The 26,457-nt window shown below is 34.6% G+C and overlaps 1 protein-coding gene across 5 annotated transcripts in view; it reads left to right on the top strand.

Moving 5' to 3' along the window:
• PIK3C2A (phosphatidylinositol-4-phosphate 3-kinase catalytic subunit type 2 alpha) overlaps positions 1-24,984 on the top strand; it is a 129,171-nt gene extending 104,187 nt beyond the window's left edge. For 3 of the 5 annotated variants that reach the window (XM_023737569.1, XM_004369680.2, XM_023737568.1), the window contains 14 exons: positions 1,148-1,252; positions 2,441-2,533; positions 4,965-5,094; positions 9,405-9,541; positions 11,660-11,829; positions 12,577-12,733; positions 13,479-13,588; positions 15,076-15,283; positions 16,886-17,010; positions 18,086-18,203; positions 18,299-18,371; positions 18,722-18,831; positions 18,919-19,044; positions 21,776-24,984. In XM_023737569.1, coding sequence (XP_023593337.1) covers positions 1,148-1,252; positions 2,441-2,533; positions 4,965-5,094; positions 9,405-9,541; positions 11,660-11,829; positions 12,577-12,733; positions 13,479-13,588; positions 15,076-15,283; positions 16,886-17,010; positions 18,086-18,203; positions 18,299-18,371; positions 18,722-18,831; positions 18,919-19,044; positions 21,776-21,958 — 1,845 coding nt within the window. In that variant the 3' untranslated portion in view covers positions 21,959-24,984. Of the gene's footprint in view, positions 1-1,147; positions 1,253-2,440; positions 2,534-4,964; positions 5,095-9,404; positions 9,542-11,659; positions 11,830-12,576; positions 12,734-13,478; positions 13,589-14,239; positions 14,360-15,075; positions 15,284-16,885; positions 17,011-18,085; positions 18,204-18,298; positions 18,372-18,721; positions 18,832-18,918; positions 19,045-21,775 lie in introns of those variants that run through there. The other 2 variants (XM_023737570.1, XM_023737571.1) reach the window with 2 other exon arrangements.
• The last annotated feature ends 1,473 nt before the right edge of the window (positions 24,985-26,457 follow it).

Below are 26,457 nucleotides of genomic sequence, written 5' to 3'. Positions count from 1 at the left end.
GACTGTTCTTTTTCCCCTTGAACGGCCTTGGCACCTTGTTGAAAATCAATTGGCCGTAGGTGTATGGGTTTATTTTTGGACTCTCATTTCTATTCCATTGATCTATACGTCTGTCCTTAATGCCAGCGCCATACTGCTTTGATTATTGTAGCTTTGTAGTAACTTTTGAAATTGGAAAGTGTGAGTCTTCCAACTTTGTTTTTCTTTTTTTAAGATTGTTTTGGCTACTCAGGGCCCCTTGCAATTAAATATGAATTTTAAGACCAGCTTGTCCATTTCTGAAATAAGCAGTTGGAATTTTGATAAGCATTGTATTGAATCTGTACATCAATTTGGAAAGTATTGCCATCTTAACTATATTGTCTTTGATTCCTGAACTCAAGATGTCTTTCCATTTATTTAGGTCTTCTTTAATTTCTTTCAACAGCTAATACATATTTTTTTGCTAATTGCTTTTTTTACCTCATCTTGGTGATTTCTGTCAGTACATATAGTTATACTTCATTTTTATTGATGGTTGCATGTATTACAAGTTACTGTAGCATAAATTATGAATGAGTATTGCTTCTGTGTAGGTTATTTCCATTTTTATTCCTTTCCCAAACTGCTGCAGTGAATTTTAATCTAAAATTCTTTGCCCCTTTGCTAGTATCTCTTTAGAGGATGTTCCTACAAGAGAAAGAGCAGAGTCAAGGGCTGTGTACGTTTTAATTATAATTTCTGCTAGATTGCTCACCAAAAAAAAAAAAAAAAAAGACTATATACACCTTGCTTTTCCCCAACAGATTATGAAACTATGTTCACCCATTCTCTTGCCAGCACTGGGTGTTACCTTAAATTTTTATCTAATAGATGAGTCTTGCTTAGTTTGTATCTCTTTGACAGTTAGTGAGCTGGAACATTTTTATGCATGTTAGATGGCCATATGTACTTTTCCCTATGCCCATTCTAATTTTGTTTGTATAATAAAAGTTAACTCTCTTTAACAACAACTTCTTTTGACCATTTTGACAATTGATCATTTTATAATAAAATATTTCCTTTAAATGAAATTTAAGAAAAGTATTCCTTGAAATTGCATTCACAGCATAATTTTATTATCTTAAGAATAGTATTATGTACTTATAATATCAATCTTTTCTTGTAGGTTGTCCTCCAGAGGAGTATAGAACGAGTACAGTCCTTTTTTCTAAGGAATAAGTGTCGTCTCCCTCTCAATCCAAGTCTTGTGGCAAAAGAATTAAATATTAAGGTGACATATAAAATACTTATAAGTTAACATTATATTTCAAAACAAAGCATAGGAAGAAAGCAGATGGGCAGGTATGCTTACGGCAACTGAGGCTAAAACCTGCATAGGTTGGTTACAAGTATGTGTGGATGTCTATTTGTGATTAAGTTCCACATTTATCTCAGCATATTTTTACCTAATCACCATTCCTGAAAGAAAAACAGTGTAAAATTGTTTACTACTTCAAAATTAATCATTTTTTACTATGGTATAGTAGCTACGTGAGAGGCATATGTTGTAGTTGCAGTGGGAAAGCTGCCAGTCATATGCAAGACGCTTCTTTCCTCATGAAAGGCCAGATAGACTCTTCCCAGGTTTATAGCAGTTTTTAGAACCATCAAAAAGTAATTGAGTAATCATCAAAATTGAGTAATTACATTTTGACTTGTGGCCAATAGTAATACAAATGTTGGATTTTCTCTAACATGAATTCAGCAAAAGTAGCAAATTAATTCATCCATTAGTGTCTTTGTGATTTTTGAAAGGGCAGGCTATAACTATCTACAGAGGAGTCTCAGATTTTGTTTTATTTTTTAAAAAAATTTTTTAGTGGGCATATGGCATCCCTACATCGAAATTTAACAGTAGATTCCTGAACTGTATGAGCATGTCATCAAGGAGGAAAAAAATAAACTTTGACCTTCGGTTTTGTTTGTTTTAAATTGGCCTCACTATCTATAATCACTTTTTAAATTGGTTTTATTTAAAAACAATATTTAGATCTTTGCTAATGACATTGTTAAATTGTATCAATATTTGATTTCATGGCTATTTATGAATTACAGTAGAACCATAAATAGAAGAAGTGCAGATCACATTCCAGACTGCAGTGACTTTAGAGGAAGGATAAGAGCATCAGAAGACTTTTTATTCTGTTTTAAAGCTCAAGCTTTAAATATTTTTGTCGCAAGTTTTTAAGTTTTTGTTTTTCTGCCTAGAGCATAGATGGTATTATATATGCTATAACTAAGTTTCAAAACATATTTTTATATACTATTATCAGATAATCTAATAAACAGTTCATATGTGTTATTTCATTTACCATAATTAAAAGGAACAAATGAAAGGAGAAATGCCTCAGACAGTAAAAATCTTGAATCCATTTTTATTCCCATGTTATCTTTCTAATCCTTAATGTTTTATTTGCAGTCCTGTTCCTTCTTTAATTCTAATGCTGTGCCCCTAAAAGTCACAATGGTGAATGATGATCCTATGGGGGAAGAAATTAACGTCATGTTTAAGGTGAGCAAAATAGAGTTACTTTGTTTTTTGTTTTTTTATTTTATTGTGCTAAACATTTGCCGTGTCCACCATTTTTACATGTACAATCCAGTGTCGTTAATGATGTTCACCATGTTGTGCAACCATCACCACTATTCGTTCTGAATTTTTTCATCATCCTTAACAGAAACTCACTCAGTGCCCCTTAAGGAATACCTCCCCAGTTCTTCCTCTCACCCATCCCTGGTAACCACCAATAAACTTTGGTCTCTATACATTTGCCTGTTCTAGGTATTTTATATAAGTGGGGTCATACAGTATTTGTCCTTTTGTGTCTGACTTATTTACTCACCATAATGTTTTCAAGGTTTATCCACATGTTAGCTGGTATCAGAACTTCATTTTTCTTTATGGCTGAATAATATTTCATTGTATGGGCAGACCACATTTTGTTTATCTGTTCATTCGTTAGTGGACATTTGGGTTGTTCCCACCTTTTGGCTATTGTGAATAGTGCTGCAGTGTATCTGTCTGACACAAGTATCTGTGTGAGGCCTGCTTTCAAGTCTTCTGGATATATACCTAGGAGTAGAATTGCTGAGTTATATGTTTAACTTTTTGAGGAACTGCCAAACTGTTTTCCACAGTGGTTGCACCATTTTATAACATCACCAGTAATGGATGAGGGTTCCAATTTCTCCACTTCTTGCTAACACTCTTTTTCCATTTTTCTGATAATAGCCACCCTAGTATAAGTGAAGTGATATCACATTGTGGCTTTGATTTGCATCTCTCTAATGACTAATGATTTATAGTATCTTTTTATGTGCTCTTTTTTCCTCTCTTATTTTTCCTGCCTTGTGGGTTACTTGAACATGTTTTGGAATTACACTTTGATTTATCTGTAGTGTTTTTGAGTATATCTTTGTATAGTTTTTTTTTTAAGGATGCTGTGTGTATTAGATTATATCAGTTTACTGATGTTACCATTTTACCAGTTCTGTTGAAGTGCAGAAATCTCACCTCCCATTAAAGTACCTTTACCCTCTCCTGTTTATAATTGTCTTAAATATTTCCTTAATACACATTTAGAACCACATCAGTTACAATTGTTACTTCAACTATCAAATACAATTTAGATAACTCAAGAGAGGAAGGGAAAGTCAATTGTGTTTACACGTATTTTTACTTACCGTGTTCTTTCTTCCTTGCTATTCCATGTTTCCTTCTTTTATTGCTTTCTTTGTTTAGAGAACTTCTCTTAGCATTATTTTAGGGTAGGTCTGCTGGTACCAAAAGTTTTTTTTAAATCTGAAAATACCTTGATTTCTCCTTCTTATGTATCTGGGAAAAAGGCACCTAGATGAATTAAACTTCAAACTTTCTCACATTTGTAGGTTTAAATTTTAAATAACAATGATTAAAACATGTTGTTGTTGTTAGGTGCTGTAAAGTCGGTTCCGACTTATAGCAACCCTATGCACCACAGAATGAAACACTGCCTGGTCCTGCGCCATGCTCACAATCGTTGTTATGCTTGAGCCCATTGTTGCAGCCACTTTGTCAGTCCATCTCGAAAAAGAGCCTCGTCCTCTTTTTCGCTTACCCTGTACTTTACCAAGCATGACATCCCTCTCCAGGGATTGATCCCTCCTGACAACATGTCCAAAGTACATAAGACATAGTCCCGCCATCCCTCCTTCTAAGGAGCACTCTGGTTGTACTTCTTCCAAGACAGACCTAGATTCATACTTCATACATTCCACATTGCAATGATTAATGGATGTTTGTGGGTATTTCTTCTCATTTTGAGTCATGCCACATCAGCAAATGAAGGTCCTGGAAGCTTGACTCCATCCATGTCATTAAAGTCGACTCTCCTTTGAGGAGGCAGTTCTTCCCCAGTTATCTTTGTGTGCCTTCCAACCTGGGGAGCTCATCTTCCGGGACTATATCAGACAATGTTCCACTGCTATTCATAAGGTTTTCACTGGCTAATTCTTTTCAGAAGTAGACTGCCGGGTCCTTCTTCCTACTCTGTCTTAGTCTGGAGGGTCAGGTGAAACCTCTCTGCCCTGGGTGACCCTACTCGTACCTGAGTACCAGTGGCATAGCTTCAAGCATCACAGCAACAAACAAGCCCCTACAGTACAACAAACTGACCGACATGTGGCGGCGATTAAAACATTCTGAGTATTTACGTGTATTAACTCATTTAACCATTACAGAAACCCTGTGAGCTAGGTAGTTTTTTTCCATGAGAGATGAAAGGGTTAAGTAACTTTTCTATACTGCAGAAGAATAAAAACAGTTCTCTTCATCTCATTCTTCACTCTTTTCACTATTCCTTTTCTCCCTCTCCCTCTCCCCTCCTCCCACAGTTTTTATAATATGTAATCTATTAAGTTTTTTGGAAGGGTACACGTTTCACTTTTATTACCTTGATTTCAAGGTTGGTGAAGATCTGCGGCAAGATATGTTAGCTTTACAGATGATCAAGATTATGGATAAGATCTGGCTTAAAGAAGGACTGGATATGAGGATGGTAATTTTCAAATGTCTCTCAACTGGCAGAGATCGAGGTAAGTCTGTTAGCTTCTTTTTTTTTCGCAGTAAATTTAGCTCATAGTGTATCTGCCCTAGGGTCCTGATGTATGTAGCAGGCAAATATACTATTATCTCAGTTTTTTATTTTAATCTAGTGTTACTTTGTTGATTCAATGACTCATGATTAAATCTCTTTAAAAAACAACTCGATTAGTAGCCCCAGTAAATGCTTTGCAGTAACTAGAAGTATCTTTTAACTGACCCTACCAGGACTTTATGGTATTTAGTTTTTGAATTAAAACATAAGGCCATATTTAAGTTAAACTAACTTTGATTTTATTTTTGCAAAATAAAAGTGGTTACAAAGGGTTTTTTCTTCTAAGAACAGACTTCCTCTTATTCCTTATTGAATAAGTTTTGTTTTTACCACATATGTAAACTGAGAATAGTAATAATACTACTACCCTCATAGAGATACTGTGATAATTAAATGAGATAATGAATGTAAAACAACCCAGTATCTGATACATAGTGCACAATAAATGGCAACCATTATCATTATTCTTACTCAACATATATTTACTGCCTATGTACCATCTGCAAAATGCTAAGAACATGTAGCGCTTATATTCTAGAAGGGAGTAATTAAAGACATATACAAGTAATTAGAAAATGCTTTAATAAGCTAAAAGTTCTTCCAAGAAAATCACAAAGGCAATGATGTGGAGTTTCAAAGGAGGGAAAGATCACCTGGAATTGGGGAAAATGAGAAATGCTTCACATATTCTAATCATAGATTCTAGGAAGTCACCTGAAAGATTATTTTATGTAATCATCCTTATAATATTTGTCATTAAATTTATGCTTAAATACCTGTAGTGAAGGCACTTCACTGTAGTTCACGGTAGCCCATCTTATCCTGGATAGCTCTGACAGCTATAGAGTTCTTTTCTTGTTTCTAGGTGAATAGAGGCTGACTCCTGGTGTCTTCTACCCATAGATTCCAGTCCTATTCATAGAGGCTCATATAACTAAGTCAAATCCCTCTTCTAAATAACAAGATGATCAATATTGTGACCTTCTCAGATCCTGAGTTCCAAATTGTTTATCCATTTGTCATATGTGACTTTAAATTTCCTTATCACTTGATTGTTCCCCTTGAAAAGGGTTCAAGTAATCCATAGTCTCTAAAAATGACCTCTGGATTTTGTAGAATGCAAAAGGGTAGGTAAACAAGCATACATGTGGAACTTAAAATAAAACCAGTAAATCTTCATCATGTATCTTAGTTTCCTAGAATTGCTGTAACAAAACATCACAAACTGGGTGGTTTATAAGAACAGAAATTTATTGTCTCACAGTTCTGGAGGCTAGAAGTTCAAATCAGGGTATTGGCCTTGTTGATTCCTTCTGAGGACTTTGAGAGAGAAACTCTTCCATGCCTCTCTCCTAGCTTCTGGTGCCTCCTAACAATCCTTGGAGTTCCTTGGCTTTCAGTGACATTTGCCTTTATCATCATATGGCCGTTCTTCCTCTGTCTCCCTGTCTCTGAGTATCTTCTCTTTTATAAGGATACTAGTCATATAGTGTCTTTATAAAAGAGACCCACCCTACTCTGGTATGGCCTCATGTTAACTGATAATATCTTCAAAGACCCTATTTCCAAACAAGCTCCGATTCACAGGTACAAGAGTTAGGGCTTCAACAAATCTTTTGGAGGTCCACCATTCAATCCATAATATTATATTAGCTCCTGCTAAACCATATCTTTGCTATCCTGTACTTGTACATTTTGTATCTTACACCCAGGTATAGGATCTTAACTATTAACTTTCTTGTTGTATTTGAGCCATTATTTTTTAGAGTCTCTTGAGCTCTTTTTAAAATCTGATTTTTGTTTTTTGTCATCAAACATCTGTTTGTCTCATGAACAGATTTGAAGAATATATATTCTGTAGCTTCTGCTAAGTATTGATAAAAAAGTTTACCAAGAAACAGCCAGGGACCAACCCTTATGGCATGGTAGTAGAGGCCTCCTTTTAGGTGATGCTGAATCTTTGAGGTCAATTTTAGAAGTTCTTGTTGGTTGTTTTTGGTATAAATCTTGTAAGATGAAAGTTTATCATGACTCCTCAACCAGAACCTACCGTCTCAATTAGATTATTTTTTCTGTCACCACACTTTGTTCACTTAGTTGAACTTCCTCTTTCTTATGGACTACCCGCTAACTTTAGAGAGTCACATTCTCCTTGTTTTTTATGTTGTTTCTAACTAGTTGAATGCTTATTTTGTGTTGAATGCACTTATTTTGTGCTAAGCATTTCACTTGTGTTATCTCACTGAAAGGTATGCAGTATCCTTATTTTTCAAATGAAGAAATCACAATCACATCCTCTGAAGTTTTTCATGAGTACCACAGCCTATTACCTCTCCCCTCTTTGAGCTCACAATTGTTTTTAATACTCACTAGACATTTACTTTATATTACCTTGACCTTGCATAGTTTTTCTTTCCACATATTTTATATCTTCTCCACTGGATTGATTATAAAATTCCCTCAGGGCAGGGACTGTATCTTATATAGTGCTTCTTTGTATATCCTGTGAACTCCAGTCCACCTTTTTGTACATAGCAATTTGATTATTTGATTATGAAATTAGAAATTTGTATATATATTAACAATTTGATTAGCTGTAATCATAGAATCAAGATAAAAGTACCCATTGAAAAAGGATGCCACTGTGAACTATAGATAATACAACCAAGGCAGCATAAAAGATCAAAATGAATTCATTCCACCATGTGTGACCAGACTACTAAGATTAGAACCACCTTGTATATTTTCTGTCAGGGTGTCCTGGAGGTTTTGGCCTACTTAGTTTCTTCAGTCCTTTGCAAGAGGCAGTTCTCTATTTCCACATGGTTTATTTTGACACCAGTGTTTCTCCTTGGTTTTTAAAACATATAAATAAACTAATTTTTAAATTTTGTATATAATATGTATATGCATACAGTAAAAAGTCCAGGCAGCATATCATAGAATAAATTGAAAAGTAAATCTTAGCTTACTCCCATACCTCCTTCCCCAATCCTAGCATCCTACTCCCAAAATGTAAACACTTACATAGCCTTCTGGGAATATTTTGTATATATTTTAACATATACAACAGTTTTTTTAAACACAAAGGACAATAGTTCTGTATCTGGATTTTGTCTTTAAATAATGTATTTTTGAGATCTTTCTATGTAAGCACGGAAAGCTCTGCCTCAGTGTATTCCATTGTGTAGGTGTCCCATAATTTATTTGTTTGATACTTGTTTTGAAGGAGTTATGGGAAAACAAAAAATGATCTATCCAATCAGGCATTTACATTCCAGTTAGAAAGATAAAACACATACTTGAGACTAAACATATCACAAGGACAATCTTAATCTGTTCTTCCCTTTGAAGGAGGAAACATTCTTTGTCTTGCCGAAACACATTAGACAAAGCTTTTTGGGCTGAAATGGGACAACGTGTATCTTACAAGTAACTTTGCCACATGAGTGTGCAGACTATAGAGTCTCAATCAGATTCAACTTTTTCATTTTGAGTACTTCTGAAACTAAAAAAAAATTCTGATTGCTCACATTTTCTAGCATGGGCTGTCAGACTTGATTTTGTTGTTGTTTTGTTTTGCTTTATTGTGCATTAGGTGAAAATTTACAGAGCAAATTAGTTTCTTATTTGATAGTTTGTACATACAGTGTTCTGTAACATTGATTTCACTCCCCACAATGTCAGCACTCTCCCCATTTCCACCCTGGGCTCCCCATTTCCTTTTGCCCTCATTTTCTCCCCCTTCTTGCCTTCTTTGCTTTTGGGCAAATGTTGCCCTTTTGATCTTGTATAATTGATTGTTCTAAGGCACACGTTTCTCTTGGGTGTTACTGTTTATTTTATGGGCCTGTCTATGCTTTGGCTAAAAGGTGGTCTCCGGGGTGGCTTCAGTTTCCAGTTCAGAAGGGTGTCTTAAGGCCACAGTCTTGGGGGTTCCTCTAGTGTCTGTCAGACCAGTAAGTCTGCTTTTTTGTGAATTTCATTTTTTGTTCTACAGTTTTTCTCCTGCTCTGTCCAGGACCCTCTGTTGTAATCCCAGTCAGAGCAGTAGGTAGTAGTAGCCAGGCACTATCTAGTTCTTCTGGTCTCAGGGTCGTGTAGACTGTGGTTCATGTGGTCCGTTAGTCCCAGACTTGTTTTTTTAAAATAATTGCTAGCTGGTATCTTACGTCAAAGATTAAAAGCTGTAAATGTTTTAAAATCTTCCGAACATTTTCACATTAGTTTAATATTTTGTTGTTAAAGGCATGGTGGAGCTAGTTCCTTCTTCAGATACCCTCAGGAAAATCCAAGTGGAATATGGTGTGACAGGATCTTTTAAAGATAAACCACTTGCAGACTGGCTGAGGAAATATAATCCCTCTGAAGAAGAATATGAAAAGGTGATTAGCATGTCTCCTTACTCTAAATAACTTTGTTTAAAATGTATTACATAGGTTTTAAATGCTTTCATTTTTCAGACTAATAACCATTTAGTTTAAATCAGGAAAATAATGTATTTCTCTAAATGTAGAAAAGAATATAAAACAATGCATTTAATGGCAGGAATCTGAGTGAAACCAATGCTAAATTATCCAGAAAACATTTTAAACATGTACTTAGAGGCCAGGAAAGCAGTGGTTATTTTTATAACCCAGAAGGTTACATTTCACAAAGATCTTGGAAGAAGTTATGGAAATGAGTTAAGAGTCAGCATTGTGTGGTAGGTAAGAGCATGAACCACGGGCCAGACTATCTGGGCTTGAACTCAGACCCCAAGTCACTCGCCAGCTGCAGGGCCTTGGGTAAATTATTTAACTTCTTTATGCCTCAGTGACCTGCTGTAAAATATTATATATTATGGTTTTTGTATTCAATAGTATTGTAGTATATATTATGGCTGTAAAAAATAATAGTACGGTAAGGTTGTGAGAATTAAATGAGTTAATGTATGTAAAGTAATATATGCATATGTAAATATATGTATATATAAATTGTATAATTGATAGCTATTCTTATTATGATTGGAAGCATCTGTTTTTTGGTTTAGTATTTTTTTGAATTATATATGAGGAGAAGGCAATCTCTTAGAACATAAAGGCCTCTAACGATCCTAACTTGGCCTAAGGAAGACTCAGGAACTCTTTGAATGGTGATGTAAGAAGACCTCAGTTTTAATCTCATTTAGCTGTCAGATCATTAATGTATCACCTTTACAGACACATACAGGTGTATCAGCTGTTGACCTAAGAAAGTAAAGTAGAGGAATTTTGTCCTTTGTGGACCTTTTAAACAAAGATCACTCCCTTTTCTTATTTCTTTGTGGCGGGGGGAAGGCAGTGCAGCAGAAGCCAATACTTGTTTACAGTAATGTTGGCTCTTCTGTGACTCTGGGTAAGTTGTTTGACATAATTGTCAAATAGCATATACTCAGGGCCTTTTATGCATTTGACTCTTTTATGTGCTTTAAGAGGGAAGTAAGTCAATGAAGTCGGATTGCCTAGGTTTGAATCCTGGCACTGCCACTTACCCATTTTGTGATCTTGGGCAAATAACTTAACCTCTCTGGTGCTTCAGTTTCCTTATCTGTAAAATGGTAATAATAATAGTACCTACATCATTGGTTATGAGATTTTTAAATGAGTTAACATACACATACATATACATATATACTTATATACACAGAAAGAGAGAGGGAGAGTAATGCCTAGTTTGTGGTAAGTGTATAAACATTTGTTGTTACCATCATCAACAGCAGCAGTAGATTTCTGGGGGATTATGGTATAAAATTAACCACATGGACAGGTAGAGCAATGTGACTGCTCTGCTCAGAAGTGCACTATCTTGAGTGTAAACTAAATACATACGCTTTAGATAAAAATAATCATTATATGCATCTCGCTGTGTTCTTCTATAAGTATTGTATTAGTAATCTTAGTAATTCCTGGGATGGGCAGGACTAAAGTGAAAAAACATCTTAGCTCTGAGAAGCTTGCAGATGACACGTAGGGAATCACCAAATAGAACACAAAACACTTTAATTGTATTATTAGATGTTTTAAGATATAAACTGACTTTTTTACACATGTCCTTCCTACAAACCAACAAAAAACAAAAAAAAAAGGAAAAAATATTCTATATAGATTAATCTTATTTCAATGTTACCACTTGTGGTAAGCAACAGAGCCTGTGAGGAGCAAATTTTAAGCACATAATGCTTAAAAGCCATTCAAAGGCAGCACTCACCCTAAGTAGGAACAAGAGGGGTCTCCACCTAAAGCTAGAGAGACAAAAGACAAAAGCTAGAAAGAAGGGGAAGTAAGCACCTTCAGAAGGGTGTTTTTGTTTTTGAAATATGAAGACTGACTTTTATTACCATACCCTAATTTTTATACCTGTTAAGAAGGTAGATTACAGTAATGTTTTGAAAGAGTGATGAATTATTTTAATCTTCTTTGTAAACCTGCCTCCTTTAAAGAAAGTTTTTTTTTTCCTAAAATAATTTTATATTTTTATTATAGGCTTCTGAGAATTTTATTTATTCGTGTGCTGGGTGCTGTGTAGCCACCTATGTTTTAGGTATCTGTGATCGGCACAATGACAATATAATGCTTCGAAGCACAGGACACATGTTTCACATTGACTTTGGAAAGTTTTTGGGCCATGCACAGATGTTTGGTAGCTTCAAAAGGTATTGATGTTATTATTGCTGTTGCTAATGAAAACAGAGGTACTTCTTGTTTCATAAATTAATGTCCCATAACTTTGCCTTTTCTTGATGGGCTCTACCTTGTGAATCCCTTTGGGCACAACTGGGGAGGAAAAAGGCCCTAAAAGGTAACTTTAGCATGTAGTAGACATGAGTGAGTGAGTAAATTTTGTTGAACTGAACTAAGAGTATATTTTATTTTAGCCAGTTGGCTATACTTGTTAGAAATTTTCCCAAATTTTATAGTAGCAGTGAGTACAAAATTTTTCTGTATGATTGTAACGGAGCCCTGCCCAGTAGTTAAGAGCTCTGCTGCTAACCAAAAGGTCAGCAATTTGAATCCACCAGCTGCTCCTTGGAAACCCTGTGGTGCAGTTCTACTTTGTCCTGTAGGGTCGCTATGAGGTGGAATCGACTCAGTAGCAATGGGTTTTGTTTGTTTGTGTTTGTAACTACTCTGTGTGGATTTGTAAATACCACCTTGGAGAAAATTTCATATATAACTTTTTACCTAATAATGAGATTATTTTATGATGGCTTCCTGAAAATGTACATTTAAAAAATTATGGAAATTCAGAACTGCCTGATAATAACTTTCACAGTCAGAATTTGCTGTGGCTCAGATAGCTTTACTTTAATAACCATGTTATTAGTAATAATCAAGTAGCAGTACCACCATTTCATTATGCTTCTACGAATAATGTTTGTGTGTACTTTCTTTTTAAATAGGGATCGAGCTCCTTTTGTGCTGACCTCTGATATGGCATATGTCATTAATGGGGGTGAAAAGCCCACCATTCGTTTCCAGTTGTTTGTGGACCTCTGCTGCCAGGCCTACAACTTGATAAGAAAGCAGACAAACCTCTTTCTTAACCTCCTTTCACTGGTAACTCTGTTCTTTGAAAGAATTTAATTAATTTTTTATTAAATATTAATGCATCATTGTTTCAGTATCTAAAAAAAAGATATTTTGTGATTTTGGAATAAAATGTATTAAATAAAATTTATTGTAGTCACAAATGCCAGATATATTAGTACTGAAATATTTAAAAATTGATACTATTTGAAAGAAGTCCAACACAGTGCATACTGTATGACTCCATTTATAAAAAGTACAAAAAATAAGTCAGTAGAGTGGTTACCTTTAGGGTGGAGAGTACTAACTGAAAGGAAGCCCGACGAGGGCAATTCGGATGCTGGTAAGTGTTTTGTATCTTCACCTGGGTGTGTTCAGGTTGTGAAAATTCATTGAGCTTTTACACTTAGGATTTCTATACTTTTCTAGATATATATACTTAGGTAAAAAGTAAAAAGCAAAAAACTGCTATGCTAATTGTGACTGAAATTGATGTGGTAGTAAGAGCAGAGGACTAGACAAGAGGAGGTCTGGATTTCACCGTTTTTACCCCATAAACTGGCTTTGTGACTTCTAACAAGTCACTTGCCTGCCTTGGTCTCAATTTTCTCATTTGTAAGAGAATCACTTAGGTCCCCAAAACCCTAACAGACTCCACAAACTATGATTCTTTTTGTTGGCTTTCTTCTGATGACTAGCTTGCATGGAAAGATGGAGAACAGATTTTTTCTTTTTTTTTAATTTAATTCCCGAAACTTTTTTTTTCCTTCTATAGATGATTCCTTCCGGGTTACCAGAACTCACAAGTATTCAAGATTTGAAGTATGTTAGAGATGCACTTCAACCCCAAACTACAGATGCAGAAGCTACAATTTTCTTTACTAGGTAAGGCATATTTAAGTATATTGGAGAAGGTTCATAGAATTTGGTTTTGATTTGTTTTACCTTTGTTTAAACAAGTGCTACATACCAAAATTCTGATTTATAGAAAAGAATTGTAATTCATATTTATATGAGCAAATAGTAAGCAGGTTGTCAAAAGTTTATTTTCCGAATAAGTATATAGGATTTACAAAAGCACTTAAAAATAGATTTATTTTTCTCAAAGTATAATCTCAAGGTTTATTTATGATTTCAATTCTAAACATCTCTTTCATGAACTATTTCTGTGAAACACGTTTTCTATAGTGCAAAATACCTCCTAAGATTTCTTTCTAAAAGGATACCCGTACTAATCTGTTTTTCAGGATTCTGCCATAACAATTTCTAGCTATACCTTAAGTGCTTAAAGCAGCAAATTCTGTTGCTTTACTGTTGTAAACTGTTATTATAGGTCATAGTACTTGAAATGCGTATTATCGGTGACTGGCAATTGAGTTTGTCCTTAATGCTTTTAAAGCAGATTTTCTTGGCAAATAAAAGTCTGGTGACCAAGTAGGTCACTGACTTCTGCTGCTGCATCATCATAATACCACAGCAGGGAGGGACATACGAGCTCATGTTCTTTTCTCTCCTTTTTTTTCTTGCCTTCTTCAGAACTATCACTGGAGAAGAGGTAGAAAACACTGGACTGGACTTCCTTAGTTTTAAAGAGTCTGGGCTGAATTGAAGGAAGCTGTTTTTGTCTAACCTTCCAAAATTATCCTGATAATTTAGGTATTGATAGGTTTTGTTTGTTTGTTTTTTGAAGAGATTTGTTGGCTCCCCTGGGCAAACTCCACAGCAGGCAAAAACCTGTGTTTGAGGTTTTCTCACTTCTCTTTTTAAATCTCTCTCTTTTTGGCTTCCTTTACCTGGTTTCTGAGGCTTCTTGTTTCCTTTGCTTGCTTAAAATGTTCTAACCACGGCTGCCTTCCCAGTTTATCCCCACCAAACTCCCCATCCTGTCAAAACTTCTTTTCCCAACTGAGTGGAATTATGATTGTCTGAAAGAATCTGATATCAGATTCTACTATTTGATAGAAGGGGTTTCTAAAAATATGATTACTTTGAATGCTTCCTTTCATACCCGTTTGGTTGTCACCTTCTCCCTTTATTACCAAAGAGTAAAATAAATCATCTTTTTAGCATTATGCCAATCATCTTCTATCCCTGATAGCTCCTTAGTCTTGGACCCCACAGGGCTTAAGAAAACCAAGCATCATTTCATGGAGACAATGGCATGGAATGGAAACTTTCTTAAGCTAAAATTTTTTGTTGGGATGAAATGTATTTTAATGGGTTTTGTCCTATAGAACAAAATTCCTTGGAAAATAGAATCTGCTTCATATTTTTAAAGGAATGAAAGTGTTTTTCATCTTTTATTGTGTTAAAAGAGTGAGCATGTGCTTCCATGAACATTTGCTGTTAACAAGTTTCTGATTGTTTTTCAGGCTGATCGAGTCAAGTTTGGGGAGTATTGCCACAAAGTTTAACTTCTTTATTCACAACCTTGCTCAGCTGCGTTTTTCTGGTCTTCCTTCTAATGATGAGCCCATCCTTTCATTTGCACCCAAAACGTACTCCTTTAGACAAGATGGTCGAATCAAGGAAGTCTCTGTTTTCACATATCACAAGAAATACAACCCAGATAAACATTACGTAAGTTTGATTTTAATATTTGTAGATACTCACACGTGCGTTGTCCTCCTTTCCTACTTCCTTCACTGACTCTGCTGAGGTTCCAAGTATCTATTCTATTCATGCGTATTCCTTCCATGGATTGTCCAAAAATAAATAAATGTACTTTGGGTATCCCTAATATTTGACTGATACTTTGTCCTTGGTAAATTTGCTTCAAAACAAAACCATGAGGGCCAGATAGTATTCTTCCTTTCAGAGACAAGCATACTATTATTCTGCTTTTCTCATTACTTATTTTCAATTTTTTCTTAATTTCAAAGGTAAAGCTTGCTCATTTTAACAAATTCAGCCAGCACAGAAGTATATAAAGTAAAAAGCCTAAGTTCCCATTCTACCCTCTAGGGATAAAGTTTAACATGTATCATAACACACACATAAAGTTTATTTTTGAATAAAAATAGGATCTTCTGTGTGCTTTTTCCCACTCCGTAGTATAGCGTTATCATTTTTATCACTGTTAGTGTTCACCATTGTGCTAATATTTTTGTTTGATAATATCTTCCAGCACTGTCAGTTTTCTAATTTTTTACAAACTCATAGATTTTAAAAGTCATTTCACTATTATTTTAATTGTTACCTATTTTATCATTAATCAATTTTAGTATTTTTTGTATGTTTATTGAATATTTTATTTCTCCTGAAAATTACTTTTCATTTGTTTATATTGTGACCATGTTTGTATTAGGTTTTGTTGTTGTTCTCGGTTGATTGCAGAAACTTAAACCTTTTGTTCTGTAACTATGTTATCCTAGTCTGTCATTTGTCTTATAAATTTGCTGAAATTTTTAATTTTTATATTGTCATATCTGCCCATTTCTTTTTTTAATGATTTCTGGAACTTCCATCATTCCTAGGTCTTACCCACCACAGATATTAAAAATAACCTCCTTTGTTTTCTTTTATACTTTTATTTTTTTACATTTAAAACTTAAATACTTCTGGAACTTAATTTTTGTAAATAGGGATTTACCTTTAAGAATATCTAATTATTCTAACATCATTTGATTAAATAGTTCTTTCCCCAATGATTTAAAATGCCACCTTTATATACAGTAAGTTTGTATATATCCCTGAATTTATTTCTGGTCTTCCATAGATATATCTGACTCTTACCTGGACCAGTATTATACTCTTTAAGTTCTGTAATTGTATTAATTTAAATATCCAGTAAGACAAATTTTCCCTCACCCACCCCTATAAACTTTGCCTTTTTTCCCCATTTACTCTCTCAAATGAGCTTACTTGTTAACATTTTCATTAGAAATGCATTAAATTTATAGATTTGGGAAGTATATTAATTATTTAATCCTAGAAATAAGATGACTTTCACTTTCAAGTTCTTGTTATATATTTTATAATGATTATGATCATTCTTAGAATGTAGTTAGATGTGCTATGAATATGAATTTTCTATTTGCTGTTTCCGGTTGGTAACATATATATTACCAAGTTAAAGGCACTTGGACTACATACAACAGTCAAGTTATAAATTTTCTTTCTGTCAGGAAAGGAAGTTTTATTATGAATTTAATGTGAGTTTGGAGTATAATTTCTTTTCAGATTTATGTAGTCCGAATTTTGAGGGAAGGACAGCTTGAACCATCTTTTGTCTTCCGGACTTTTGACGAGTTTCAAGAACTTCACAATAAGCTCAGTATTATTTTTCCACTTTGGAAGTTACCAGGGTATGTTTCTATCCTTGTACACTAATAATCCTTTTTTTGTAGGAAACAGTTTTTTTTTGATTATCAAATATAAGTCAAAAGCTCTGTGTAACATTTAGTAAGTTACTGTGGACCGTGCCTGACTTGTTTTCCTTTGTATCACAAGGGTCTATTACAGTACTAAACATAGACGAGCTATAAGTTCTTGTTCAATGAAAAAATGATGAATATATTAAACTTAAAATATGGGATTTTCCGGATTTCTAATTTTAATTAAAGCTTTGAATTTGTTGTCTCTACCACAGTAAGCAAAGCAAGATAATAATTTGAAATCTTGGTTTAAAAAAGATGCTAAATCACTACAGAAATAATCTATTATGGACGATTCAGAGCCCCTCTAAAAAATTATAAATTGAGGCAAACTTATCATTGAAACCATTAATCAGAATCTTAATGCTTAGTTTTGTATCTGATACCCTTTAGAAACCCTTAGTTTTAATGTAGTTTAATGACCAGTAGGTTTCCTGTATCAGGTTGCTCATACTCTTCTCAAACTAGATTTCAAAAGTAAGGAGGAAATCAAGTGGGTATCAGAGTTTACTTCCATGTGCAGTCTCGTTTTCCCACTGCCGTTGAAATAAGTAGAGTTGAGGTTATTGTTTTAACACCTGACTTAGGCCCTATGTCATTATTTGTGAATTTTATCGGTGTCTACAATAGCTGTAGATGATCGAGTAATGATTTTTTCGGGGCTCAGATCTGGATAAAATGTTTGTGGATGATTAATCTTGAGAAGAAGTAAGCAGAAAAATAAGCAAATAACCTATTCCCCCTTCCAGTAATAAATATAAGAAATTAGCAACATGTGTAAAAGGATAATGGACAATTGAGCTATTTACTCTTCAGTACTTTAAAAAAAAAGCCTGTACTTTCTTGAAAGAAAATTAACAAAAAAGTACTTTATTACGAATTAAGACTCCACTTTGCATTTAAGTATGTAAAAAAGTATACTTCTAAGTAAGTATTATGCTTCATTCTGCAAATACTTCCAGATGAAATCATTTAAATCCCACTTGTTTTTGTTTTTCTTTTGTAGCTTTCCTAACAGGATGGTTCTAGGAAGAACACACATAAAAGATGTAGCGGCCAAAAGGAAAATTGAGTTAAACAGCTATTTACAGAGTTTGATGAGTGCATCAGCAGATGTAGCAGAGGTGACCTTCCCAAATGAGAAGTAATAAGTACTGCACCTTTTATACTACGTAACATTTAAACTAATGACTCTTTTTTTTTTTCCTTTCAATCTTAGTGTGATCTTGTTTGTACTTTTTTCCACCCTTTACTTCGTGATGAGAAAGCTGAAGGAATAGCTAGGTCTGCAGGTGAGATTTTTTCTCTTTGTAGATAATTCATGGCTTCCCTATGACCTGCAGGTCTGTGCTTCTCAGTGGATGTGGTAGGGCAGCAGTAGGGTTACTGGCTCTAGTCAGTGAGAATGGTAAGAGGGTGTTCTTTCTAAGCTAGTCTATTTCTGGATAAACAATTTTCCTAAAAGGGTGTGATTACTAAAGAAGTATAAATCAGTGGCCTACCAAGTTCTTTTGTGTTTTTTGTTCTTGTTTTATTTTGTTTCTACATGTAATGGTCTGCATAAGTAAAATAAAATTCTTTTGTTGTAATTTGAACCACTGCAAGCAGGATGAAATAAAGATGAAAGTATTTATCTTTTCAGTTGCAGGTCCTTTCAGTCCTACTCCAGGCCAAATAGGAGGAGCAGTGAAATTATCTATCTCTTACCGAAATGGTACCCTTTTCATCATGGTGATGCACATCAAAGATCTTGTGAGTGATTACAAATATTGATGATTGTAAAGGTAATCTATATCTTGGTAGGAAGCATTACTGTTAAGGGGCTGCTTTTCTTTATAGGTTACTGAGGATGGAGCTGACCCAAATCCATATGTCAAAACATACCTACTTCCAGATACCCACAAAACATCCAAACGTAAAACCAAAATTTCACGAAAAACTAGGAATCCAACATTCAATGAAATGGTAAGTTAAAATAATTTCTAAAAATTTCCTAGATGTGTTGTTTGGGGATTTTTAATCTTAAAGCATCAGTTGCTGAATTATTTAGTATACTAGAAAAGCAATTCAATAGCAGTCCAATGGGATTTAACAAAATAATGTAGAATAAAACCCTCACAGACCTTTAGATTTTAAGAAGACTTTAAGGGTCATATGATTCAACTATCCTTCTAGTCCTTGAACCCATTCTATAACATTCTCAAAAAATGGTTCTCCACAGTACACAATACTGGAGAAGTCAGCACAGCTTGACCAAGGCAAAGTCATAGAAACTTCATAGACACATCCAAACTCCCTGAGGGACCGAATTACTGGGCTGAGGGCTGGGGACCATGGGTCTCGGAAGATGTCTAGCTCAATTGGCATAACATAGTTTATAAAGAAAATGTTCTCCATCCTACTTTGGTGAGAATGGGGTCTTAAAAGGTTGTGAGTGGCCATCTAAGATGTTCCACTGGTCCCACCCCATCTGGAGCAAGGGAGAATGAAGAAAACTAAAGATAAAAGGGAAAGATTAGTCCAAAGGATTAACAGACCACAACTTCCACAGCCTCCACCAGACTGAGTCCAGTACAACTAGACAGTGCCTGGCTACCCCCACTGACTGCTCTGACAGGGATCACAACAGAGGGTCCCGGACAGAGCTGGAAAAAAATGTAGAACAAAATTCTAACTCACAAAAAAAAAGACCAGACTTACTGGCCTAACAGAGACTGGAGAAACCCTTGAGAGTATGGCCCCTGGACACTCGTTTAGCTCAGTAATGAAGTCACTCCTGAGGTTCACCCTTCAGCCAAAGATCAGACAGGCCCATAAAACAAAACAAGACTAAAGGGGCATACCAGCCCAGGGGCAAGGACTAGAAGGCAGGAAGGGACAGTAAAACTAATAAAAGGGAGCCCAGGGTTGAGAAGGGAGAGTGCTGACATGTCATGGGGTTGTTAACCAATGTCATAAAACAATATGTGTACTGTTTAATGAGAAGCTAGTTTGTTCTGTAAACCTTCATCTAAAGTACAATTAAAAAAAAAAAAGAAAGAAAAAAATTACAATTTAAAAAAAGAAATGGTTCTCCAATCTATGCTTAAATATTTCCAGGCCATTCTGTTTGCTTGAGCAACTCCAGCTCTTAGAAGATAATATTTTATACTAAGCTGAAATCTTTATTCCCTGTGATTTACACCCATGCATCTCAGTTGTACCTCTTGGAGCCACACAGAACTACTCTTCCTTCTTTTACATGATAGCCCTTCAAATAATTGAAGTTCAAATACCCTGTTTCTTCTTTTAAAGTATCTTTAGTACCTTTTACCTTCACTTGATAAGATAAAGTTTCAAAATCCTTTCACAATCCTCGTCATTCTCTTTCAAACATGTTTCAGTCTGTCGGTAACCCTCTTAAAGTAGAGTGCTCAAAACTGAAAGCATTAGCAAAGCATTAGCTGATCTGTGTGGAACAGAACTGTGACTTGCTCAGATACTCATGGTCAACTTATAAACTTACTGCCTTAATAAAACCTGCTAAGTTTTTTCCCCCCTCATTCAGTTACCTAGAATAAACACCACATTATTTGTGTATATTAACACTACATCCACACAAAAATGGCTGAATAGAGATGGAAGCAAATAATTTGAATTTTCATCAAGGTTACAAATTTTAAAACAATAGAAGATCCTTTTTACCCCTTAAAAGTATATAGAATGCTTTATGAAGACCAATTAGTATTGTCCTTAAAAAGTAGTAGTGTATGGGCTTTTTTTTCTAGTTAGTGTTGTACTGTCCAGAAAATGAAATGTGGTTAGTTTTTCTTTTTTGTTTGTTTTTTTAGTTATTTTAACCAAAACAAGATTGGTTAAAGAATTCTTTCTCAGAACTTATGGTGAGGCTTTCTAGGGGGAAAAAAATTCTGAGTTAAGTGTGGAATATGGTGAAAGTTTGAAATAGGATAGTTTTGCAACACTCAAAATTTTTTGTTAACTGCATTTTTAGTTGGTAAGTTTGTACTGAATTATGGATAATCAGAAACCATCCTTTCCTGGTATAAAATCTATCAGAAAAAAGACAACAAAGGAAGTTTTAACCTCCCCCTTTTTGTAAAATAATTACAGTTATGCTATCCCTGTTTGCTTCATTCCATTCCCAGCTAGCAGATCATCTGAAGGCATACTGAAAACCAAACCCATTGCCATCGAGTCAAATTCCAAGTCATAGGAACCCTACAGAACAGTGTACAACTGCCCTGTAGTGTTTCCAAGGCTGTAACTCTTTACAGAAGCGGACTGCCACATCTTTCTCCCAGGAGCAGCTGGTGGGTTCGAACCACCAGCCTTTTGGTTAGCAGGCCAAGCACTTAACCACTGTGCCACTAGGGCTCCTTCTTAAGGCATAATACCCTGTAATTTCTTTACCCTTCTCCATCACCGCCATCTCAGAAGAAACAAGTTTGCTGTTCTGTGCATCTCTATGTCAGACACCCAGAGGAATGATGGCACAGTCCAGGACTCCTGAAGTACAAAACGTGCTTTAAAAGTATTCAGACAAAGTACAACAAATGTGTGATAATCAGTGTGATTTGTGGCCACTTTTTGGCTAATATTCTTGCTTATGATTTCACTTAAAATATTGCAAAAAAAAAAAAAACCATTTTATTGTAACTAACTTGTAATTTACTATTTCATTTTTCCTTTGCTATAGCTTGTGTACAGTGGATACAGCAAAGAAACCCTTAAACAGAGAGAACTTCAACTAAGTGTACTCAGTGCAGAATCCCTACGGGAGAATTTTTTCTTGGGTGGAATAACCCTGCCTCTGAAAGATTTCAACTTGAGTAAAGAGACGGTTAAGTGGTATCAGCTGACTGCAGCAACCTATTTGTAAGCTAGTGAATTTCTGAGCTTTGGAAGCGAGAACAACTATTATAAATGTGTGTGAGCAGACACACACTCATGCACCTAATTGTGAATTGTGTATAGTATTTTTATACTTGGACAGAAATTATAAAGTTAAATATACTTGCTCTATTTCAACAATTCTGTTGGACCAAGAGTCACAAAACTAACTTTTATGAACTTGTGAAAGCCATTTCTGTTTTAAAGTCATTATATAGAATGTTACAAACCCTAAAATTAATGTATAATAAGTCTTGAAAACGACTTTGAATTGGTGAAGATTTTCACCCTTTCTTGACTAATTCAGAGTAATAGCTTTAGTTTGGACTGATAATACTAGGTAAGTTCAGCCACCTATTTTGCATTGTTTCTTATACTGACACAATATGTTTGTTTTCCTGTTATGCACCTTTACAGCCTTTACCACTGTGTATGTCCACAAACACCAAAGGAAAGGAAAGGCGTGAGATGTTACTATATCATGCAGCTGCTATTAACAGGGACGAAAAGCAAAGCACAAATAACACATAGTTATGTTAAGAACTACTAAATAGAGAAGTAGGGGAAAAATAATACTACTTTTTATCATTCATGACTTTAAAGCCTTTTTCAGAATAAGTGCCAGTTAACCGAAGTTGTAAATAATGGTGCCTTAACTTCACATGCTTCCCTGGCACTTCATTTCTGATATCTTTTCCTAACTTTTGATAAGTAATTAATAAGTAGTTTTCACTCACTTTTAATTTACTAAAAACAAGAAATTACGTACGTTTACTAATGTTTTTCCCACGGAAAGGTTGTTCTCTACTTATTGTGACTTAGTTAAATAGTCAAACCATTTGATTTAAGTCTTTGTTAGTCACTAACTGAGTAAGATTGATTAATGTAGTTGTATACTAAATTCCATCATTCCATTATAATCCTACATTTATTCCTAGTGGTGTGACTTGAAGTTTGGTGATTTCACCTCCATATACTTACACTCTACTCCTTCATTAAACAAGTGAAAATTATTCACCTGTGTGCCCATCCGTTCCTATTTGCTATAAGAACTCCATGAGTTGGGCAGACTCTTCATAAGAGGCACAGGATAAGAATTCTTTGGTCCAGACTGAATTTAAATATAGACATTTATGGAGAAGTTTGTCTTATAATTGGCTTTAGTTACATTTGTAAACAGTGTACATCCAGAGGAAAGAATTATTTTCCTTAATATATCAGGATTCAGAATCATAAAGGACTTGATTAAAATTATTCTAGAGTAGCCATTAAGAATAAGATTCATTTTTATTAGTTATGCATTCAGCTTCACAAATAAATTGTGTTCAGTTTGGATAAATATGTGCATACAATATTTAGTACTATGGCTAGAATAGAAAGTCAGACACTTTTTAAATGGCACTAGAGATGGCAGCAATCTAGTTGCTGCAAGATAACTGACAACTATGTAGTGTAGAGCACCAAGAGAGAAGGGACAACCTCAAATTACATTGCCCAGAACAGAATTTTTATGAACTGTGCACATATTTAATATAAATGGTGACACCTGCAGAGCAGAAGTAAAAGGGTTGAGAATGTATCAGTAGGAAAAGTTTAAAAAAAAAAAAAAACTTGAAATTTTTGGTGCCTGACACTAATGGTCCATTTGTAGCAAAACCCGTGAGTATGATATATGAATGTCTTTTTTTTTTTTTTAATGTTAAAATGTTACCTATTTAATAAGTTAATTCAAGTGTACATCAAAGCACCACTTGCTTTTTCACATCCAGTTAACTAATAGTTTCTTAAAGTATGTAAGTAGCTTTGCAAATGTAAAGAAGTACTAGATATATTTGCTTGACGCTTTTGAGACCTGATTCCATTTTATCAATTGTCACTTAGCCATGAAAACAAAAGTGCTGTCTTGGTAAAAGGTATCATTGTTAATTGGACTCAATGTGTACTACTTTCTGCAGTCATACAGCAGTGTCTTTTAGCTCAAATAATAGAGCTAGAAAATGTAGTGTCACTTTGCAGTTACAAGAAATCTGGCTTCTTATCTAAAAGTGTATATTATGATTAATATTGTACAGTTAACCAGAGTTCAGAACAAGTGGTAATGATGTTTTCTCTTATTTTAACTCATTATTGTGCCTTTCTTGGTCATAAAAAAATACATGTACCACCACATACATATTTTACATGTATTTTAATAAGTTATTTCTTTATGAAACTCTAATCTTCAACCCATACCAAAAGGAAGAGAAAAAAAAGGACAGAGGAGCCTCTTTAGAATACTACTACCAGTAGATTTAAAATCTGTAGAATTTTTAAACTTTTTTAACAGCTTGCAGTAACGTAAAAACAGAAGTTTAAGTAAACTGGCAATGACACTAATTTTTATGTATAATCACAATATTTTTTACCTATCTTTATTGAGTAAAAATAATCATGATACACGTAAGTCCTGTACCAGAAGAATCCTTTCCTCTTACCAGTGTTTTGGGATTTGAAGATAATGTTTTACTCCAAGAACCTATTATGTTCTCTACTGAGGAACCCAATATAAAACTTGCACTGACATTTTTATTATTGTCTTTATATAGATCTATAGGTATCTGAATGTTAAAGTATGTATGATCTTGGCTAAAGTATTCTTTTATCTCTTTGAAATTAGAGGTGTATAAAAATTTCATTATCTTGCCTTAAATTGGTTTACTGTTCTTTCTAGGATTCAAGTATTGTGGTATTTAAAAAAGAAAAGATCACATTAATTTTTGATCCTTAGACTGCAGATCAAAAAGGACTGAAGTCCCATTATCATAATCTGTAGATTAATTTACATGCTGTTTGACTAGCAGTGCAAATATGAGTGAATATGATAATTAGTCTCATCTGTAAGAACCAAATACTTTAATTATATTAAGGTAGTGAATAAAGATGTATAATATTTTTATTAATACCTTGAATATATTCATTGGATTGAATGTGACTTCATAGCTGTACTTTGATTATATTAAAATATTTCTGAATTAAGGAACTCTATTACTGTTTATTTCATCATTGACATACTAGTATTTTTGGTTCAAATTTGATAAGAACTCACTGTTACTGTTCTTTGTATCTCACCCAGGAAGTTTATTATGTTCAAATAATCCTGAATTTCAGAAATAGCATGTCACTTGCCCCTAAAAACGTCCAAATAGAGAGTTTGACTTCCGAGCGTGGTTTTTTAAAGGTCTGAATTGCAACCATTTTGCTACAACCCTATCACTATCCCTTAGAAGAGAAATGCTTCTATGAGTATGGCTCCTGGCCTTTGGCAGTTTACTTAAATATAATGGCCATGTTATCAACACATCTACAGAAACGAGAAATGTGGAATGATGCCAATGTGATGCTGTAGTTCTCTGACCCAAAAGGTAACGTAAAAGGGTCCAGAGACCATAAAAGAGCAATGATAATTAGATGCAAATCTTGAGGTGACAAATTCAGTTTTTGTCAGGAAAAAAAACTCTTTATTTCATTCTTTTTTAAAAAAAACTTTGTTAGGCAAGTTTTTAAACATACACAAAAGTAGACCTCATGTGTCCATCACACATCTTCAGAACTTACTAATTTAGGCCTTATCTTGGTTGATCCATATCCCTATCTGTTCTTTGCTATTATTTTGAAGTAAATCCCATGCATCATTTCATCCATAAACATTTTGGTATGTATCTCTAAAAATAAAATACTCTTAAAAAAAACTACAATACCATTATTACACCTAAAATTTTTTAACTTTAATTTTTTAAGTTTAAAAATATGAATTCCGTAATACTACCAAATACCCAGTCAGTATTCAAATATCCCTCATTCCTGAAAGATATTTTTGCTGGGTACAGAATTCTAGGCTAGCAGCTTATACCTTTTTTTTTGGCTCATTAATTCTTTTTTTTTTTTTTGAATTGTGCTTTAAGTGAAAGTTTACAGTTAATCTCTCATACAAAATTTATACATACATTGCTTTATGACCCTACTTGCTCTCCCATACTGTGACAACACACTCTTCCTTTCCACCCCAGATTTCCCGTGTCCATTCAACCAGCTCCTGACCCTCTCTGCCTTCTAATATCGCCTTTGGACCATAGCTGCTCATTTAATCTCATATATGTACTTGAGCTAAGAACTACAGTCTTCACGAGTATCATTTTATGTCCCACAGTCCAGTCTAATCTTTGTCTGAAGAGTTGGCCTCAGGAATGCTTTTAGTTTTGGGCTAACAGAGCCCAGGGGCCACGTCTTCCAAGGTCCCTCCAGTCTCAGTCAAACCATTAAATCTGGTCTTTTTACCAGAATTTGAGTTCTGCACCACACTTTTTCTCCTGCTCCGTCAGGGACTCTCTGTTGTGTTCCTTGTCAGTGTGGTCATTGTGGTAGCTGGGCACCATCTAGTTCTTCTGGTCTCAGGCTGATGAAGTCTCTGGTTTATGTGGCCCTTTCTGTCTCTTGGGCTAATACTTTCCT

Source organism: Trichechus manatus, unplaced genomic scaffold (genome assembly GCF_000243295.1).
Source record: "Trichechus manatus latirostris isolate Lorelei unplaced genomic scaffold, TriManLat1.0 scaffold00006, whole genome shotgun sequence".
NCBI classification, from domain to species: Eukaryota; Metazoa; Chordata; class Mammalia; order Sirenia; family Trichechidae; genus Trichechus; species Trichechus manatus.
The sequence above is the reverse complement of the archived record's forward strand: the minus strand, read 5'-3'. Positions and strand labels throughout refer to the sequence as shown.